The 22,670-nt window shown below is 36.3% G+C and overlaps 1 protein-coding gene across 1 annotated transcript in view; it reads left to right on the top strand.

Moving 5' to 3' along the window:
• Positions 1-819: 819 nt before the first annotated feature.
• Positions 820-22,670, top strand: part of LOC5572137 (zinc finger protein 2 homolog) — a 109,222-nt gene continuing 87,371 nt past the window's right edge. The window contains exon 1 of the mRNA XM_021852086.1: positions 820-1,501. Coding sequence (XP_021707778.1) covers positions 1,494-1,501 — 8 coding nt within the window. The 5' untranslated portion in view covers positions 820-1,493. The remainder of the gene's footprint in view (positions 1,502-22,670) is intronic.

Below are 22,670 nucleotides of genomic sequence, written 5' to 3'. Positions count from 1 at the left end.
TTGTTCAAAATTAAGTCTCAGTCTTTAGTGAATATATCCATAGAAAACCGGCTAACGGCTTCCGTAACGTTTTAATGTAAGTTCGTATCCTTAAATCAACAACCTGTGTTATCTCAACCAACCAAAAAAATTCATTTATGCAAACAAAATCTTTCTATAATCCAATACCATATCACCACGACCACATAGAGATAGCACCATAACGATGAATCCCGCAAATATGCAAACAAGTAGGTATGAGGAAGAACACATTTTCCTCCCCTTATACGAAGCCCGGCTCTGATTGGCTTGCTAGGGTTGAGAAGGCATCTTGCCGAAAAAGCAAACAGCGATTGGCTGTCTTCCCTCTATGGTTCCTACTCCGCATACATACCAACACATCCCAGCAACCTGTTGCGCAACATACTGCTATTCGTGCGAATTTATAGCCAAAGATAGATTCCTGTAGATTTAGTGATTGTAAGCTTTATCTTTAACGTAGTTGCGTTGCTATTCAAGTTACTTAAGTCATAAATTAGCATGTGAACAACTTCATAATTTAAAAAACTAAATCTTGAAAATTCTTCTTAGCGCACGTGGTGTAAAATACCGGCACAGAATGTAAACAAATCACACAAACATGCGCAGTTTCTCGCATCCCCTCCACAGAAAGTAGGCATTGCCTGGCATATCAATGGGAAGCACTTACACACATAGACTCACACATACGCAAAATCGAGCACGTCCATCAGAATCGGATATGGCACGAAGTCGTGTCGCGTGTGCTGCATGGCCAATGAGGACGACGACTGTCATTTCTTCATTCTTCTGTCGGCTGTCGCAGCAGAAGCACGCGTTTTCGGAGTGACTACATGTGTTTCGCCGTTTGAAATCTAATTGAGAAATTGATTGTTTTTCGAGCGTTTCAATGAAATTGATATCCGTGACAATAAGTGCTGAAGAAGGTGCAAAGCTATTGCAGTCGAAGCAGTGATTGAATATTGAAATAGTGGTAATGTGCAGTAGCTTATAGTTTGTGGATAAGTGTTATATAGTCCGCAGTGTGGGTGTAGTCTGCTGAAGAAAGGAAAGAATACTCATTCATATTCAGCTCGCTTATCCGGGCGACGTGACGGCACTGCAAATTGGAAGAAATTTTCATTACATAGGTGTGCAATACCGAAGAGAATATAAGCGAACAAGTGTATATACGTCGATTTGTCCGGGATTCATGATGGAAGCTCGTGCAGGGGCGTGATTTAATTCTAGCGACCATTACCGGCACTGACTCGGCATCGTCATCGGAGTTGCGGCCAAGAAGCCAAGAAGGACGTGACGTGATCATTTCGGTGTCGAAGGTCGGAGGTGTTTCAAGCACACGGATATTCCATAAAGAAAGAGCGCGGCACCAGCGGCCTGTGATCAGCGATTTTCAATTTGATCCGTGCGTATCAGGCGAGAAATTACTTAGCTCTTCGGAGCCGTGCGAATCGTTGATCCGGCGAACAATTGCGATGAACACGTAAGTGGTTTGTGCTTTGATGTCCGACACATGATGTTTATTTTCAACAGGTATTTTTCTTACCCTTGCTTTCCATATTATCCATGGAATGCGCGACAATTCTAGGCGAGAAAGCCTAAATTTGTGAATAACAGAAGGTCGTGAGAAAGTTAAATTATTATCAAACCCGCACAACATATAATTTATTCAATAGCATAAATTGGCTTTTCTCTGTGATAACAGAAAAGTCAATTTATGATACGAAATAGAAGTTCACGGTAATAATTTCAACAAATGTAACATATAATTTGTTTGATGAGTCCAAGTTTGCCAAGGTCTGCTTCATTAATTCAGTAGTATTAATTCTATTAAAGGGACATTCAATCATCAGAAATTATCAAAAGATGCAAATATGGTTTTATCTTCTAGTTAGGGGTCGTCCATAAATGACGTAGCTTTTAGGAGAAAGGGGGGTCTTCACGAATTTGTGACGAAGTGTGACGAGGGGGAGGTAGGGGTCCTAGCTAGTAGACATAGCATTTTGAATCAAGTCCGTAAAAACTCAAACTTCTTTTTTTTTATTTATAAACTTGGGTTATGAAATTATGATTAAGCTTCAAAACATTCATATGACAAGATTGAAAAAATATCTATGAAACTTTAGATTTTCTTGATAAATGCAACCAAATAGATGTTTTAAAGCTTTAAAAAGTTATGTGAATATTATATTATATTCGTGTCTAAATTTATAAATTTATAAATAAACAAAATAATAGTTTAGTAAATTTATTAAAAAACAATGCTTTAACTACTTGGAGTAAATTGTTTTGCCATTTATTAACATGACATAAAGTCAGCCGTTTTAGTTTTATCCATATTTTTTATTAGGGCTTTATTTCTTCAAGATGCTTTTCTTGGAAAATATTACATTTAAAACAAGATATTTATTCCATGAATTATGCCTTCAATGTTGCAGGAGATCTCTACCCGATCAATTCATCATTTGTTTTGATATATCAATGCTCTTGATGGATAATAGTATCGAATGTTATCAAAATTGCCCTATTAGTCAATTTTCTTAATAACTTGGTAATTTGAAGAATTTTTATTATTTAACTGTTTCATTATAGGTTGTGTAAGATTATTTCAGTATGGAAACGATAATGAAGTTCAACTAGAATATTAATAGAGATAATTGTATTTGTAAAATAATCGCTAAAATTTTCTAACCATTCCAAATATTTCAAGTGTTATCTTTTATGTATCTGGCCACTGTTTGCTAAAAGGATTTGAAATTGGATAATATAAACGATGATTTATTTCAAATTTATATATTTTCTTGATCATCTTCTTTCCTAACAACGAATAATTAAACAAACAATCCTCTAATATAACGAAATTTTTGTTCAATATATTATAAAATATAGTAAACTTGTTTTTCATGGTAACAACAGCAAAAGTAATATAATTAAGCCTATATGAAACTGGAAACCAAAATCAAGGAAAATGTTTATTTAAAACTGTTTTCCAAATTACTTTTGAGCGCTAATGTATATAAAACTGTTAGATTAGATGATCCTTACATTTCAGTCAGTTATTATTATCAAACTTTGTATTGAACTTCTCAATTCCAATTTTTTGTTTCAACCCAGTCACTACGGAAAACAAATAAAAAAATATAGAGGGGGGGTGCTTGATATGCTACGTATTTTCCAGGGGGGGAGTACCAGCATTTGAGACGAAATGCTACGAGGGGGGAGGGGGAGGGGGTTGTAAACAATCTGTGAAAAAATGCTACGTAATTTATGGACAGCCCCTTAGAAAAAAAAATTTGAATAAAAATCATTCAACATTTTTATGATCATTGTGTCGATTTTCTGTGAAAAACTGGCTTAGAAAATCTGAAAAATGATCACGGTTACTATCCTCTTAAAAAACTCATCAGTTGTAACATACGCTATACAGTCATCTCTACCTAACGCGCAAATGCTATCCAAGGGACCATCGAGTTAGTCATGAAAACCAACATATAATATATAATAAAATGGAAGTTCAGGTAAATTTATCATTTTTTATTCTCATATGCTGCAAAACCATGGTTTTACAACATATAGCCGCCAATCAAAATTGTTTGAACTATTATCACATGCTTTTCTTTCATAACATTGATCGTATACGTGGTATTCCCGTAACCTGCCGATTGATCACACTCCGAATACTTACACGGCACATCCGTCCTCTACACGCTACACCGACACTTCTGATCCTTCACTGCTTCGATCACTTCAAAACAACACTCTAATTATAGTGTACCATAAACTGTATTGCAATGTACCCTGTATCAAGGTTTGTATATACCTGCAGAGTACCACATCTCCCCTTTTCTACGAAATGGAAATTCTACGAAATCGATTTGCATGAGAGTAATTTCTAGTTTTTCGTTATATTTTTTTGTGATTCGAACATACCATAATTTGTTTATGATTTCCATAGACAACAACTATTTTTATCTTCTGCAATTAAATCTGAACTATGTGAAAACCCACACTACGATTCTTCTATCATTTACCGATTTAGTAGTCTATCATTCTTTGCACAAAGTCTTTCCATTATTTTTTTTACTAGTTCGGTTTGTGTAAAATATACACTTCATTGAACGCTTCAAGATATGGAATTTATTTACCGGTGCATATTGTCCATCATTGTTAAATATCTAGATACAACAAATCTGCCATCGTCATATTAACGTTTTATTTTTTCTTATTTCTCAAGAAGTGCAGCCATCAAAATACATAAATCTGTTAATTATATTTTTAATATTCACATCATTCATCAGATGACAAAGGGTAGTTTTATAATTTCCAGCATATTAACCATTGTAGGCGGAAACGAATGGAAGGAAATGCTTGACACATTTGCCTGATGCAACTAAACTTAACGATAAAATATTTTATTAACGTAGTAACTCCATCTAAACTGTATCAATATAACGCGGCACATATATTTTTTTTTCTTATTTTCCAAGAATATGGAAACGTAATAACGGTCAGAATGCTTTTCGGAATATCAGCAAAACATATTATGTAATACCATACTATGGAGGAAACAACATATCTCTCGATGTTTTTTTTTGCAGTTAATAACATGTAACTTTCTAAATGTTGTAATTATCTGTGCTGGTAGCTGGTCTCTCTTTTATGTCACCATTTCAATATAAGTTTCTTTACAGTCTTTATTTTTAATCAATAATCCTAAAGATTTTTTTTTTCCGGACTAAAAATGCTCTCTTGAAATCACTTTCTTTATTCTTGCATCCTTATGCAAATGCAAGCTTTCCTTGAAAGAAACAAACTTTATGAATTCTTCAAGTGATTTCTCTTAGAATGTTCCTCTAGGGACCACTCCAGAAAGTCTCCCGGGAAGTAGTGCAGAAACTCTCCCATTGATTTATTTTAAGGGATTCCTAAAAACTATTTCATAAAATGCACTCCAGGAAATCCTCGAGTTCTCCTGGTTTCTTTTCGCTGTCTTATTTACTATCTTTTTTCTTGTTTTCTTTTACTGCTTGGTCCCTTTTTTTTTCTTTTGTCAGGTATGATGTTTCTAAAAATTTTTAAAACGCTTAGTCACAACCATCTTATTATAGTGCGTACACACACTAAGATTGCTAACATGAGTAATTCTTTCTTCGATGATTTATCTCACACACTTTATATGTGTCACCAATTAATATCATTATAATCTTTAACCAAACATTCTCCATTTCCCAATGTGTAGCTTGCGATAGGCACCAACATGGCAGGGCTGGTAGCAAGTCACTTTTTAGTGACTTGGTCACTTTTTTTGATCTGGTCACTTAAAAGTCACTATTTCCAACAAAAAGTCACTAAAGTCACTTTTTTCAGGAAAATGGTCACTAAAGTCACTTTTTTGTGATCTGATGATAATGAAATTTAATATTCTGGGTTGGGTTAGCTTTTCAAACACAAACAGATAGAAATATATATTTGTTATCACAAAGACAATTATAGTTTGTTTTGGGAATCAAAGCGTCAAGATTCTTGACTCAAGAAAAGTATGGACTCCCGGCCAACTTTCTGGAAGTATTCAAGTCAATATTCCGTAGACATTCCAACCGAAAATGTTAAAATTTTCCTGGGAAAAGTTTTCAAGGAGATTCTGGCAAAAATTAATAAGCAACTCTGGGATGAATTTTTTGTCCGAAATATTTTACAAAATTTTGGCAAAAACCATCTCATCTGAGTAATCTACGGCTTTAGAAGAACTCCTAGACCAGCTTTCTATATGAGCATCATCAAAACTGCTCCGGAAGACATTAAAAAATCTGACTTTGTCAGAAACTTGTCCAGGACTTCAATAGCTAGTACTTATTATTATTCAATAGTGAGATCAATAGCGATTACCTATCGTCAAATCTACCTTTTCATTAATTTCAGCCACAAATATGCAATTTCCATCGGTTACTGTTTGCTTTGTAATCTAAGCATGAAAAAATAGTAATTTTCAAGGTCGTAGATCAGATAAAACGTGAGGTTACGAGTCGCCACTGAGTGATGATTATTTTCAGTAATTTATTTACTGAAACGTTCAATTGAAATATAGATATTTGAAGTAGGCATGCAATCATATTCTAATTCTTTATACGGAACATTCATCTAATTGTTTATTTGGGAGAAATGGTTTCATTTTACAGACATTATGCCACAAAATTAGCGTGAGTTTCTATTTTGGGCCCATTCATAAATTTCATAACGCTGAAGGAGGTGAGCGGGTATCCTAACGATGTTACAAGCGTTACAAGGGGGTGAATGGGTGTCCAAAATGGCCAATATCAGCGTTATGAAATAAATGAATGAGCCCTTTTCGTTTGGATTTGAACCTTGAATTCTATCAGGATTTTTTCAGAATGTTTTACGATTTTCGCCACAATTTTGTCTGCAACCAAACATTTTCCCTCGATTTTTTATCGTTTTGCATCTCTACTTCAAAATCTTCAATGAATTTTCACCAGAACGATCCTCATTAACAGGAATTTTGCTAAAAATTCTATCACGAGTTTGTTTATCAGAGTTCATGTATTTGTTTTGTTTTGTTATTTTTTCGACTGAAATCAGAAATATAACATAGTAACCTATATTTTTGCAATTCCGTTGCAAATCAATCAACTTTTCATTGAGAAGTTGATCAACATAACGGCCTACTTTTCCTACCTAAAGAAACAGTGCTGAAAAGTGCTACTTTTCAGCATTCTTTTATGTGCTGAAAAGTAGCACTTTTCAGTACTGTTTTGATAGGCGTCAACCCACTCTCTTCATGCCATGCTTATTCTGCGCGGCGTGTGAGTCGAAACGAGTAGTTCTCACCTAGAGTGTCGTGAGGCGACTAATGTTAATCAAATGGAAGCGAGTCGACACCTCACCTACTCGTCTCGCACAGAATAAGCACAATTGCATCTGATTCTGTCGTATAGCGAGGTGGCAATTCTCGACTCGAGTGAAGTGACTTTTCATTTGGTTTACACGGCGAGTCACTTCACTAGAGTCTACATCCGTTGTGCGATCTGGTTCCGACACAGGTTAGCGACTGATGTGGGATCAGATCGTCAGCTACTGTCTGACCGTTCTTACCTGTTTATTCTTCCAATAGGGAATATATATATGCATGATACCGATGGGAGCGAGAAAATTTGTGACATTCATGGGTCACGGCCTACGTGATTGAAAAATACTAAATTGAAACTACGCTTGGCTGTATGCCCATGTGGGTTCTATTGATATGTTTCTTTGTGCTTCTAGAGTTCATCCAGTTGAAACGGCATTTTTCGAAATAGCAAAAAATGTTGTATGCAACTCGTTGCAAAACTCGATTTTTTCAGCACTCGTTGTATTTATCCAACTCGGCGAGCCTCGTTGGATAAATGTACAACTCGTGCTGAAAAAATCATCATTTTGCAAATTGTTGCATAAATAACTATTAGCTAATGTTCGTCTCGTAAAAAAAGGATACATGAAAACTCAAATGTACCATCTTTTTGATCATTTAAGCATGACAATCAAGTCTCAGATAACTCTTGAGAAAGATATGAGATTAGTGCAGTCCTCTACATTCTAAATTCGCTTAGTATGTAGATTGATTAATTCCTCTACAAGCAGCTTCATTGTTTACCATAAAAACATTCAAATCGCTATAACTTTTTTGTTTCTCAATGTTTTTGTACCATTTTTTAAAAAGTTCTCAAAAAACTCCTATTTTCAGTTTTGTATGGATTTGAAGATATATCGATGTTCCTTGGGGGACCGACATTTCCCTTCCCAGACAACCAGAAATCGCATGAAAGTTCACGTTACAACTCGTTTATTCGTACTAATTACATCAAACCCGCAAAACACCGTGGATAAACTCGTCAGTTTGATGAGTTTCCTCGCAAAAAACACTTCTTTTCTGAGTTCATTTATACATTTTGTTTCGTCTCGTACACTCGTACAAAGTAAGTCGCATCAATCCGTAGCAGCTGTCAAATCAACATTTGTTATCATAAGTTAAGTCGCATAAGATCACAGGTTGATTCGATAGAATATTTATACACTCGCATTGTATTTTATTATTCATCACATAATATATGCACGCATATCGCCTCCACTTTTGTACGTAGAAGGCCTTTTCACGACATCTTATAAGTGAAAGTTTGCATATATAAAGCCTCCAGGTGATTTCGTCATACGTGCATTTTGGTTGTCTGGGTTATAAATTTTTTTTTGGTCACCATTTTGTTTTGGTCATTTTATCAAAATAATAAAATATGAGATGTACAATGCTAGATAATGAGGAGTTTCTCCGCAAAAAAATCATACAAATCGGTTGAGTCGTCTCCAAGCAATCTTAAAATTAGAATATGGTGTGTTTTGAAGTTTTCAAGATCCTCCTTCGGCCAGAGTGGTTTCACAAACAAAAATGCTCGTATCTCAAAATCGGTTGCACCAAATCGTTTCATTTCTTCAGACATCATCCACAGACTCGTATTAAATTGTTTCAAAAAATGAACAACCGAACACGAGAAAAAAATCTGTAGCCTAAAATATTACCGTGGGCTATGGCTACGCTTCGGTCCCCCAAGGAATTTGGGAATATCACTGGATCCAGACGACCAATGAATAAAATCGACACTTATTTCAAAAATAGAAGTGTAAAAAATTTGTTAAAAAATGGTGCTCACAAAAAAAAATACCGCAATATGAATACTTTTTTGTTGTAAGAAATTGATGGTGCTGGTGGGGGGGAAATATACACGCAGATTTCTAGCCATTTTTATGACTAATACTTGTTGTTTTCAAGTCACTCTTTGGTCACTATTTGGTCACTTTTTTGATCATTTTGGTCACTAAAGTCACTATTATTTTGCTGTCTGACTGCTACCAGCCCTGACATGGCCATTATGCATCTTCTTCTTTTTCTTCTTCCTAGTGTACGTCACAACTTTGACAGAGCCTACCTCTCAACTTAGCACTTTCATAGCTGCCAACTGAGAGCCTTTCTTTTTTTTCGTCGAAAGATTTTTTCTCACTTGAACATCGTGTGGCAAACGCCTTTATCACAGATAAACAGACGTCACACTCTCATCAATGTCGATCGACCACCTTTTTAACAGTCGATTCAAATATATTGTAGGTGATAAATTTACCACCCGCAACGCTCGCATCGTTTTCGTTCGCGTTTGACGTTTACACACTACTGCCATCGGCCAAACACACTGATTTTAGCATGTTCTCTCGACTACGATTTTGATTACGATTTATTACGTTTGTTTGTCTGTGGCATTTATGCTTACTTTTTGCCCTGGGAAATTTCACGAAAAAATATGCAACCCTCGACAATCGAACCCATCACCCTAATATGAGCTTGCTGACCATTACCATGCGCGATTACCGCTTCGGTTATATGGGCCTCTAGTCAATGGGCATCAGACGCATACAATTATGTCTCTGAGATTCAAATCCACAATTCCACTTCCGCTTCCCGGGAGCCATGCTGTTCATTACATCCGGTTTGAATCCGGTTCCCAAGATCACATATTTTGCATTATGCTCTCTCACTTTAATCCGGTCTCCGGGACCAACTATTCCATTTCGCTCTCCGGGAATAATGTTGTGCTCCGCACCAGCCATTTTATTTCAGTCTCACGGACCTTCTTTCACGCTCTCTGGGAGCAATGCTGTGCTATGCACCAGCCATTTCAAATCAGTATCTTGGAAATTTTTCACGCTCTCCGGAAGCAGTGCTGTGCACTGCACCAGCCACATTCAACAATATCGGTCTGAGACCATTTTATATTTTTTTCACGCTCTCCGGGAGCATTTTTTGCTTTACAGCAAACAAAATGAACTACCTTACCTATTTCTTTCCACTCAAACTTCTGTCCAAATGGGTTTCGAACATCCCATCTTCGTCGCCACTGTGGTATTCCCGTAACCTGCCGATTGATCACACTCCGAATACTTACACGGCACATCCGTCCTCTACACGCTACACCGACACTTCTGATCCTTCACTGCTTCGATCACTTCAGAACAACACTCTAATTATAGTGTACCATAAACTGTATTGCAATGTACCCTGTATCCAGGTTTGTATATACCTGCAGAGTACCACAGTATATATATTTTTTTTTATAATTAGAATTTTCTTAACAGCAATCTCCAGGTTTCTTTCCCATAATCTTGGGTTTTGGTGAGTTAAAATACTAACTTGATAAAATCAACAAGAGCAACCTTCAAATTGTGTTTAAACTAGTTACAGTATTAGGAACATTGCGAAAATGTTGTACTTGGAACTTGAAATTGAACTTAAATTGTTCTAATTTGATATAACATATTCTTCTGGTTGTAAAAGTATTTCACCAGTTTTGAAAAAAAAATGAAGAAAATTGGCAATATGAGATTTATTGCCCTTCTAAGCCAACTTGTGCTATGTTCTTTGCAAACCTTGGTGAATGTGAGAAAATGTGTTCTGAAAAGCAGCTTCGATGGCAGTTATACTACATTCAGTTCTTATGGTTATGGAGCAATTTCCCCATAAATATGCTTATATTTTTCAACGCAATATAGATTCATAACGTTAACACAACACAATGAAGACGATTACGGTTTTAATATTTGTATATATTACGCTTTCAATTTGTATATATACAGAAGAAGACGAATTCGTTACGAAAACATGTATTCCAATAAATTTTAATTTATTTTAATTTTTTTTGCTGTACTGATTTGACAAGATGTTCTTTGAAGGTTTATAGAAATGATAATTCATGTGAATCACCAAAATATTATATTCCCCAAAGCTGCACTGTCATAGTAAAAATGGCGTAAATATTATTCTAAAACAAAAACGATCAAGAGCTAAAATTACTTTGTTTTCTGTTAAATGGTCTCTTAGGTCATTATTTTCAAGACCTGGTGTAATGCTACTATGGACTGGGTCAGCTTCTTAAACCTCAACAGCATAAACAAAATATTTAAGGTGAAGATGAATCGAAGGCAAACCTCAAATTTTCAAGAACACAAATCTGGACAACCAAACATCCGTTTAAGCTGAAAACTTAATCGATTGATCACTAGCTGGTGGTGACCAATCGATTAAGTTTTCAGCTCAAACGGGTGTTCGCTTCTTCAGATTTGTGCTCTTGAAAATTTGAAGTTTGGCTTCGATACATCTTTACCTTAAATTTTCAAAAGACAGACATAGTGTAATTTGAAAACCTTACAAGAATAAATATTGTAGGGATTGATCATAATAACTTGTTTGGAAGGTAAGACAAGCACTTTCATTAATACCAACCACAATTTATTAAAGGAACCTGTCAAAAACTCGATATAAGTTCAGTTATATATATGTTCAGCAATGTTGCTTGAAATAATTTCATGGATCAAACTAATGTACCAGGCATTTTTCGGCCTTAATCCTGTTTCTTTCACGACTTTGATCGACAATTTCAAAAAGGGTTTAGCTGCAATTTAGATGTTTCTAAAGTTTTAGAATAGCTAATACATATGTAACAGTAGTGAGCGAAACTTGTTTCACCAGTTGGGAAATTGTTTACACACAAAATCACCAACCTTACCATTGCACACCGGACTCTAGTCGTGGAGGGGGTGTGTCGATATTTGTACGACGAGAGTTTTATGTGAGTCGGATACCGTGTGGAACCGAAATCCATACACTTGGTTCAATTTTCATTATTTCAATATTAAAATGAATAAATATACAGTTTCAAAATTACACATCTAATTACAATAAGTTATAAATTGTTGTTCATGCTAATTTGATACAAGTAGTTTTTTGATAAGCAGAGTGAGAATAGTTTCCAACATATCAATAGTCGAATTCGCTCTTTTTCTGAACCAACTGTTGGTCGTGATGACTTCTTATAGTGAGTATTTGTTATTCCGCAGGAGTTAATTTCTGTACGGATTTTGATTCATTATCGAGATAGGCAAAATTTTGCCTAAAGGATGAAGCATCCAGAAGCAGTCGACGGTAAATCGGTATAGTTTCCAGAACTTGTTTGGCCATGCAAATTGGCTTTCGGACACCGGAAATGTTCCGAATATTCCGAGATCATTTTTTTGTCGTTTGTATATTATCTGGAGCTATACCCTCTTTGAAACTTTAAAATTATGCTTTCGGCAGCACCATTAAATGCACGGACCACTGTATAATAGGTTCTAGGTGCTCTGAGGGAAGAGGCCAATTAGGAGCATGTTTGGAACCATATCAATATGGGTGTCAAACTTCAAGATTTCTGAAGGTAAATGTTCCGAGTTGACCACTGCTCTAGGGGCCCCTTGAATCTACTACCCAGACAACCAAAATGTACGTATAACGAAATAACCTGGAGGCTTTGTATGTGCAAAATTTCTCTCATAAGATATCGCGAAAAGGCCTTCTGCGTACAAAAGTGGAGGCGATATGCGTGCATATATCATGCAATGAATAATAACATACAATGCGAGTGTATAAATTGCCTACCGAACTAACCTGTGATTTTATGCGACTTACCTAATGATAACAAATATTGATTTGACAGCTGCTACGGATTGATTCGACTTACTTTGTACGAGTGTACAGGACGAAACAAAATATACAAATGAACTCAGAAAAGAAGTGTTTTATGCGAGGAAGCTCATCAATCTGACGAGTTTATCCACAGTGTTTTGCGGGTTTGATGTAATTAGTATGAATAAACGAGTTGTAACGTGAACTTTCATGCGATTTCTGGTTGTCTGGGTATAGAGTGGTTATTACATCTGAAAATGCTCCACATCCTCAATGGCACATGGAACCTACTGTCCATGGTAGACGGTGATTCTAAAACTGCTTCCGGAAGCATCAATTTTATAAAGATTGATACTCATTTGGAATAAAAAGACTAAGATAAAACTGACGTCTTTAACATTGAAGTTTTGAATTTTGGGCAGCTGTACGGATTTCTAATCACTGGTGTACGGATTTTGATTCAACCTTATTAGGGTGTACGTATGTCGATCCACGACAAGTGATTTTAATTCCTGTTTTGTTTAAGGTTTCTACTCAACTTCATACTCATTTTGGGATTAATTATGTCTTAAAAGATGTTAAAGTCATAGAAAAAGAGTGATCAATTGGCTTTTACAAATCCAAATATTTTTAAAAGAGATTTTTATTTGGCTTAGTGCTTCTGCTTCTTTCTGGCGTTACGTCCCAACTGGGACAAAGTCTGCTTCTCAGATTCTTATGAGCACTTCCACAGTTATTAACTGAGAGCTTTCTCTGCCGATTGACCATTTTTGCATGCGTATATCGTGTGGTAGGTACGAAGATACTCTATGCCCTGGGAATCGAGAAAATTTCTTTTACGAAAAGATCCTCGACCAGCGGGATTCGAACCCACAACCCTCAGCATGGTCACGCTGAATAGCTGCGCGTTTACCGCTACGGCTATCTGAGCCCCTTGGCTTAGTGCTTAGGTGTACGGATTTCGGTCCCAAACGGTAATATCTTTTTTGATCAATCAATGATTCAAATAAAAAATAGGCTCCACAAACACTCACAAAGGGACGTTAGATTATTAGCCTAGATATACCCCTGAATATGTCCAGTACAGAAATAATTTGACTAATCGTTTCAAATTGACAAAACGAAATTATTACAACAGATGACTTACTGAGAACACTCTCAATCCTAAAAGTTTTTGGAAAACTCTTAATAAGTTAGTGTAGTGCGGTTAGTGTTACCAAGCATTTAGTCGAATGTATTTCGACTGTGCCACTGGGCGTTGCATGCTAGTCCGTTGTCTAAAGTGGTGCTTTCTTAAAAGGACATAATCGTCCACTGGAAGCATTAACGTGTCGGTGTCTTTTTTTATATTTACAAGCCCTTCTCCTAGTACACTTGCGCTGAACAATGATAAACCTTTGGTGATTATATTCAGCCTGCGTTGTCAGTTAGCAAATGTTAGAGTAGAGGATTTTTTTTATTATCGGGCGATTCGGGCCGGAGGTTCTCCGATTTGCATGAAATTTTCACAAGAGGTAGAGCTCTTGGAAATATGACCAAAAAGAAAATTCAAAAAAATATAGTGGCCTATTTTCTCGGAAAACTCTAGATGAATTTTCACGATTTTCCTATATGCCTCAAACTTTAAAAATTCATATCTCCTGAACTATGCATCGCAGAACAAAAGTCTTTTAATGAAATCGAAATGAAATTTCCTCAGCAATCTATTAAAAATAAAAAAAAAACATTTCTCAGAAAATTTTTCACCATGGAAAACATTGTCGGAAAAATAGCGGAAAAACTATCGTCTGTATCATGAAAAAAATTGAAAAAAATATTTTTTGTTTCAAGACGCCAAAGTGGTATCTTTTACCGTTGTCGCCTAAAGAACTGAAAAATCGATGACCACCCGCACGCTTCCCTTAGGAAAATGTGTTCTATTGTGGGCCTATATCTAAAATGAATTATTAATGGAATTATATCTAAAATGAAAGTTAAAATCGTATTTAGCTTGCTTGGTGAAAAAGATCACAACAAATTTCGGTAAATCATACTTAAAATTTCATGTAAACATCTATAAAACCAGTGTATTACTCAACTTTAGCGACCTGTAGCTAAAAATTGTGACGTGCTGGGACATTTCTGAGAACGGCATCAGATTCAGCAACCCCAAACTACTAGAGACACATAATTTGATCTTTGAGACAAGCGAAAATGTCATTTTTGTTACGCTGTGTAAGCAATGTACAAGGTTTTAATCGTATATGGATCCTGAAAATTGTAGCTAAAGCGCTTAATAAAGCTCAACATATTGGTAGCTTTATGGGTAATCGTATTATAATGATCAGAAAAGGTAAGCTTAGAATCTAATATGACACCTAAATCTCTAATATTATTGCACTTTTGAACAATTTGATCTCATAAAGAGACAGTAATCTGTGGTGTATTCCGTTTTCTGCTATATGTAATTAAATTACATTTTTTGACGTTTAATTGAAGCAAACTTTTGCTACATCATTTATCAAATATACTTATTTCATTCAGATAAATGTCGCTATCTTTGTTGCTATTGATTTCCGTAAAAAAGTTTCATATCGTCGGCATAATTAAGAATTTTAAGATGTTTAAGCACATATGAAATAACGTTAACAAATAATAACAATGGACCTAAATGCGAACCTTGGGGAACTCCTGATGTAACGTGAACAGGTTTAGACATTTTTCCCTAAAATCTAACTATTTGTTGGCGATCTGTTAAATACGATTCAATCCAGTTGAGGAGTCTCATCGCAATTCCCATTTTATTGAGCTTGAAAATCAACATAGGAATGTCTAGTCTGTCAAATGCCTCACTAAAATCGGTGTAAAGTGCTTCGACGTGGTTACCTCTATCCATTGCATTCAAAGTGTAATTTACAAATTCCAAAAGGTTTGTTGTAGTAAAACGACCTTTATAGAAACTATGTTGTGTATTCGTTATTCTATGTCATTTTTATTGGTAAAAGTAAGTTTTCCCAAATAAGATCCCACACAAACTTTAAACGACTAACACTTAATTATAAATTCATCGATCGAGCTGAAATTTTGCACATTTGTTATGGAATTAATATAAGATCAGCAGGAGAACTTGAGCGAGAATTTGAGTTTTGTCCCACACTATTGCACTATACACTATTGCACTATACACTTACCATTAACTAAGGTAAGACTTGTCATGAATTTCTTTTGTATAAAGTCTCCTTTCAAAGCGGAGCAAAGTTAGAGCATCGAGCTAGAGAAAGAAAAATTTCTCCTCCTAATTTTCTGGGGTTAAAGAAACAGTTTACGCATTTCCGGCTTTTTTGTCGCTTCGTCATGGATAGTTTTTTGTCGGCCAAAACATCTAATATTTTGCAGTAAAATGCACTTTTATACTAAAAATACTTACGTCATTCGAGCTCAAAAGGTTTAGAAAAAAAAAATCATTCGACGACGAAGAAAAAAAACAATCTTGACAGAAATACAACAAGCTAGCCTATTTATAAAAGAAAAACTGATTGCACAAGTGTTTGCAACTGGAACCACATTCAATCAAAAGGCTAAAGCGACGACTATTGATTGCTACTAATAGAAAGCAAAGATCAAGTTAAGGCTTCGCAAATTCATAAAAACGTTTTAACTTGCAGTAAATGACTTAAAACGGATAATTTACGAAAGAACTTCAGCAAACACTTGGACATATTGTGTATAACGGATATAAGAGTACCATAATAGGAACCTTTTCGACTCTGTATATCTAAAAAAGGATGAGCCCCGTGCGATGATTGCATAGCATACCTGGTCAAGGTCATTGAATTATTGTTAATTATATTGATCTGCTTCGAAAAAGGCGACCATATCAAAACTTGTAGGTCCCACTGACTGGAGCCCAAATGGCCCACAAATGCATTCATGTCAAACCAAATCGAACTGCAGCACCATCATTGACTGCAAACCACCACTGACTGTCTGGAATTAGACGAATCTGTTTCGTTTCGCTTTCCTCCAATCCTCAATTTTCGTTTCCGTTTGGGCGATAATGATGCCCGAAACCTGAGAATGATACTTTTTTTTTGCAGTGCGAATTAGAGGGTTTGATCGAATAATAGTGACATAATGATTTCCGATGACCGGTTCACACAGTAATTGCATCTTTTGTGCCAGATTGGGTTCCATCAGAAGAATGCAGATGTTTGTCGAGCAGTTGCTGTGGACTTGCATGATTTTCGTCTGAATGGTTCCAAGTCAACCTATACGTATTCATCCAATTATTTCCAAAAAAATGATTGAACTAAACTCATACTGCCTTCACTGACATACTAATACGAGCGTAATCCTTTACTTGTGATTCCTAGAGACCACCACTCATGAGAAAATACAAATCTTTTTTATTACAACCACAAAAACAAGGGGTTGATTTTGGACGACGCCCGACCAGAATACCCTTTTTTCGATGGTGTGGTCGCCGATGGGCCATGTTTTACGGAATTGAATCATGTGTACCAGATTAAAAGCCCCTCGACGAAGCATATGTCCCTCTCCAGAGAGTGAGAGGCATTTTAAGTTATTAAATTGCGGATTAAACTCATAAATAATTTTAAGTATGTGTTTGCCCAGAATGGGAAAACGGCAGCAAATGGGAAGAAGGGGTGATACATGAGATTATTGCGGTCGAGCCTTTTAATGTTCGAGCAAGTATTGGCAATCTCTAATGGCATGTGTGTTTTATGGCGGTGGATGGTGTTTTCGTTATTGGTTTCGAAGACATACATATCTCGTTGATTAAACTATTGTAGTGTAACATGTCTCTCATTTTTAAAGAGTGTATCGAAAAGTGGTTCAAACATTCAAAATGGTTTATATCAGAGCACAGTGGATCTGTATCAAATCTGTTTTCAAGCAAACCTTTAGTATGCTTAATGCTTCATCTATCATTTAAAAAACAAAATCTTGCACAAAATAAGTGTCTTTTGAAAATTTGATGATTTATAGAAAACAAAACTTATATCAAACAAAAAAAAAAGAATAAAACATTGTTCAATTGACAAACGTACAAATCGACAAATACGTACTTCAAAAATGTTGGCTATTGCCCCGAAGAAGCTCATTTAATGGAATAAGGTATGTTTTCAAAGGTCACTTTTCTATAATACAGTCAACTCTCCCTTACTCGATATTCTGTATCTCGATAATTCCCCAAACTCGACGAAATGACATGGCGAACCATTTCCTGCTTACGTTATTCATACAGTTCATACAGTGAAACCTCCATGAGTCGATATTGAAGGGACCATCGACTCATGGAAATATCGACTCATAGAACAATTGCCAACATTATTTATGTATGTGTTCGCTATTAAAAGATTATTCAAGAAACATTTTATATCAATAAAAGTATTAGTTAATCATAATTATTTAATATGATTAATTTGAAAGAGTTTTTTTAACTTTAAAAACACACAATCTGCAATGTGATATTACCAAAAAAGTACTGCTCAAATTTAAAAAAAATGTTCGAACATTTCGATTGGAACATTATCTGTTGAGTGTAATAGTGACTCCATTGTTTTTAAAATCGATTCTACAGTTGTTGCAGTAACTCGAGTGGTGGTTCTGAAGACTCAATGTTGTCAAATGTGGTTGACAAAACATCTTCGGGCTCATCGTATGCGAGGTCTCCTCCAGTAACAAATTCAAGTATGTCATCATCAGTCATCATCTCGCTGCATATGACATTCTTATCAACATTACAATAGTCAGAAAACGATACCACAGGATCAACAGGAAACAGCTCGTCTTCTGCAAGTGCCAAATCCTGCTGATTTCGTATCGCTTCCCTTCTAACAAGTTCTGCTAATGGAATGTCATATTCTCCTTCTAATACGAAACCAGAATTTTGAAAGCAGTTCTGGATGGTTTCTGCTTTAACTTTGACGCCCCATACCCTGGACACAAGTTTGATAGCATCCAAAACGGTTATATCTTGATGTTCCTGTAAAAAGTGAATTGAAGAAGCTAATATTAATAATTACTTTTAATTAACACCAAATATACCTGATCTGTTTCCATTGAATGGATTCGTTCTTTAACCAGCTCATAGCTCATAAAGATTTGATAATTCCCAAATCCAGAGGTTGCAAAACAGAAGTTGCATTTGGAGGGAAAAATACAAGTTTGATCGACTTCAAATTTTTCTGAAGGATCTTCGGATGCGCCGTAGTTGTCCACAAACATCAAAATTTTTCGGTTCTCATCGCTCATTCGCTGATCCAACTTCAACATCCATTTTTCAAATAGCAATGACGTCATCCGGGCTTTTGAGTTTGCTTCCAATTCAACAGGCAGGGACTTAACAAGCATCTTGACTCTTGAAGCATCGAGGTTTCAGACTTTTCCCAATAACTGGCAGAGGAAGCTTGTCACTTCCGTCCATGTTAGCAGCACAAAGAATGGTGAGTCTTTTCTTTGAATACTCTCCGCCATGGCAAGATTCCGACTTGAACGCATATGTTCTATGCGGCAGGCACTTGTAGAATAAGCCGGTCTCATCCGCATTATAAATGTCCTTCGGTTCATACTCTTGAATGAAACCTGGCAAAACGTTGGTCATCCAGTTTCCAGCCATTGTAGAGTCAACCGCAGCGCTTCCTCCACAAACTTTTTTAAACGACATGTCGTTTTAAAAATTTGAAGAGCCAGCCGCTGCTACCCTGGAATTCAGGGACTCCAAGCTTTTTCGCTAGCTGGCACGCCTTCTCGCGAATAAACAATCCCGACAACGGAATACTATTTTCCCTGACTTGACTTATGAAGACTTGAAGTGCCCGTTCCAGTCGCTCGTCTACCGGTGCCTTCGCTTTTTTTTGGATTCACATTTTGAAGCTTCCTCAATCGCCATTTCTCCCGGTTCTTCAGAATCGTTGAAACGGTACTTTGAGGTACCTGGAATCTCTTCGCAATTTCTGTTACCTTTGCACCACTTGCCTTGTACTCGTCAATTATGGTGTTCCGTTGTGCAACGGTTAGCACCTTGATTTTCCGTTTCTCAACTTTCTCCATTTTCGGAGCGAATGTGCAACGATCTTCACGATTCAGGAATCGAATATTGAATAACATCGAGTCATAGAAACCAAACACAGTCATGGCAATCTGGTGGGGCCATCGAGCAAAGGAGGCATTGAGTAAAGGAAATATCGACTACTGGGGGCAAAAGTGTATGGAAAATCAAAGGGACTGAGGAGATCATCGAGTAATGGAAACTATCGACTCATCGACTTTCACTAATTTGTTTCGGGATGGATTTTGTTGAAATTTTCAGAACTTCATTGAAAACTCTACTAGTATATAGTGGGATTATGTTTTTTGGCAACAAAGTCGTAATTTTCAGTTGCCAAAATCGGAACCCATATTTTAAATTTTATTTTTCAACTATTGGTTTTGAAAACATTATTAGAATGTTATTACATCATCTTTATGGAACCATGTGGCATCGAGACTTTGGAACGGTTCTCCGTAGGGTTGTACTATGCTATGAATTTATAGCCCCGTTATATTAATTGCGACAAACGTTCTACATATCTTTTATGCTTCAACGCCCTCAAGAGCCTAATAGGAATCTACAGGTGCACGTGAGGAATCTACGGGAAAACGGGCTCTAGGATCTCGCTAAGGATTTTACTAGGAATCAACAGCATTCCTCAAATTCCGCTGTAAACCTTTTCAAAATCCGCATGATATCGCCAAAATACCACTTGAAATCCACATTATCCCGCTAGGAACTTTCAGGACGCCCTATAAGTCTTAAAAATGTATTAATCACCAGATTTTAGACATAATGCCCCATTACCAATAATATATACATAAAAGTTTCGCCGCCTGGTGGTAGAATTCCGTATCTAGATAACCATCGCATGTCAGCCTTGGAGCTACTGATCAACTCTTGCGAAGACATCAGCCTTCCAAAATATCAGGATCTAGAGATATCGTATGCTACAAAGGTTTCATTCTTATCCCTATAAGATCATATAGAGCAAGTTAGACAAAACGCCTCTACTAACCATGTTCTCAACAAAAGGGATCAGCAGCTCTGAAGGTTTAATTTTTTTTTAACTTCTAGGTGGAGTTTTGAATGAAAAGATCAACAAAATATGGAGTAACGCCCTTTTTGGAGGTGTAACCATTAAAGACACTAATCGGTAACATAATAATTAGGCTATAAAATACCGTTAAGCATGTTCAAATGTTTTCAATGACACATTGCTCTTACATGCTGCAAAAGTTTTCCACAATCAACTGATTTTCGATACGCTCAGGTGCTAAAGGCATTACGGAGCCAACTTCATCTTGTAATCAAATTAGTTTTTATACAACATTATACAGGATAGTTTGGTGAAGCAATAAGCTCACGATTCAGATTATATAACATGCAATTCATGTTGCATATCGAAGCGCAAGTTGACGTCAAAGAATACTTTCTGATTTGAGCTTTCGGTTATGTGTGACAGGGTATGGAATAAATTGAAATTAACGATGTAGGAAGCAGCGATACAAAATGGAAGAAAATAATTTATGATGTTCTACAATCCGTTATCATTTTTTTTTAGGGAATTCAAATTGTAATACATACAGAGCTTAATTTTAAATGTTTGTCTTTGACACCTAAGAAAAGTTTGTTTAGTAGAGTATGATTTATTTTCGTTTGTCTACACTGATAATAGCAGCGGGTGAGTCTTAACTTCACAGACACAGTGAAGTGCGATCGAAAAAAAAAAAATGATACTATACAGATAAATCATCAGTTTGTGTAGGATTCCAACTCTGTTATGATAGTTAAATCAGCAGTTAACCTTTCAGTCGTCACCATGCTGCAGCTGTGTACGAGAAGCGATGTTTTTTCACCAGTGTTGTAGAAAATACAGCAGCGCGAGGACTGAAGTGTCAACCAACACGGCCATAGAACAATTTAAGATTTTCCGGTAACAAAACTGGGAATTAAGTCTTTTTTAAATTATACTCCACTGAATTCCATTACCCCGAATACCATGAACCTGAAAACCATAACCTCGTATTCTAGTTCCTAGAATGGCATTACTTCAAATTCCATTTTTTTTATCACGGGGCAATGTCATTCAAGATTATTGTAAATTCAGAACAATAGCATTCAACATCAGTGTTGTGAAAAACTCAATTTCTCACAACTCATGCTTGAGATTTTTCATGCGTGAGTTGTTAATCACGCAACTCAGCAGTCAAAAAATCATGGATGAGTTGGCTCACCTTTTTGACGCATTGTCTGGTATTTCCACAGTTTACTCACACACTGCAATAATTTCTTGTAAGTCTGGTAAAATGATAGAAATCCTTTCTAACGTAAACCGCAACATTCGGGTTTCACGAGTTTTTGCGACTGAATATTTTTTTACTGTTTGAGTTGATTGAGTTGATTTTGCATCAGAATCTCAAGCGTGAGATTTGCGAAGCAGATCTCTAATGAGTTTGCTCTCACGGGAGAGCATATTGATTGAGATTTGAGTGTGAGTCTATCAACATTGTTCAACATAATGAATGTGTCTTACTCCATAAACTTATTTCAAGTATGGACCGATGCACGAGTTCACTATCTGAGGTTTGAGCGGTGCCGTGTTATTTACGTGACCATGACAACAAGTGAATTCGGCACCGCTCAAACGTCAAATTCGTGAACTCGTGCACAGGTCCATGGACCAATGCACAGGTTCACTAATTTGACGTTTGAGCGGTGCCGAATTCACTCGTTGCCATGGTCACGTAAATAACACGGCACCGCTCAAACGTCAGATAGTGAATTCGTGCATCGGTCCATTGATGCATACTCTTCAGCTTGAGAATGGGTTGATTGATTTATACAATTCTTTCACTATTGTATTTATCCGTGTTTGTCAAATCGAAAAAACCATAAATTTGAGAAAAAAAAAACAAATGTTGTAATGTATGCTACAAACGATCACAAAAGTATTGACAGTGATGTAGAGTGCCAAAGTTTGGCCAATAGTGCATTACTCAGCAAATGAAGTTTAAGTTCTGTGGCAGTAAAAAGTTAGCCAGAACAGCTGGGGGCAGTGGCTGATGGTCTTAAACTATCAAT

Source organism: Aedes aegypti, chromosome 3 (assembly GCF_002204515.2).
Source record: "Aedes aegypti strain LVP_AGWG chromosome 3, AaegL5.0 Primary Assembly, whole genome shotgun sequence".
Taxonomy (NCBI): Eukaryota; Metazoa; Arthropoda; class Insecta; order Diptera; family Culicidae; genus Aedes; species Aedes aegypti.
The sequence above is the reverse complement of the archived record's forward strand: the minus strand, read 5'-3'. Positions and strand labels throughout refer to the sequence as shown.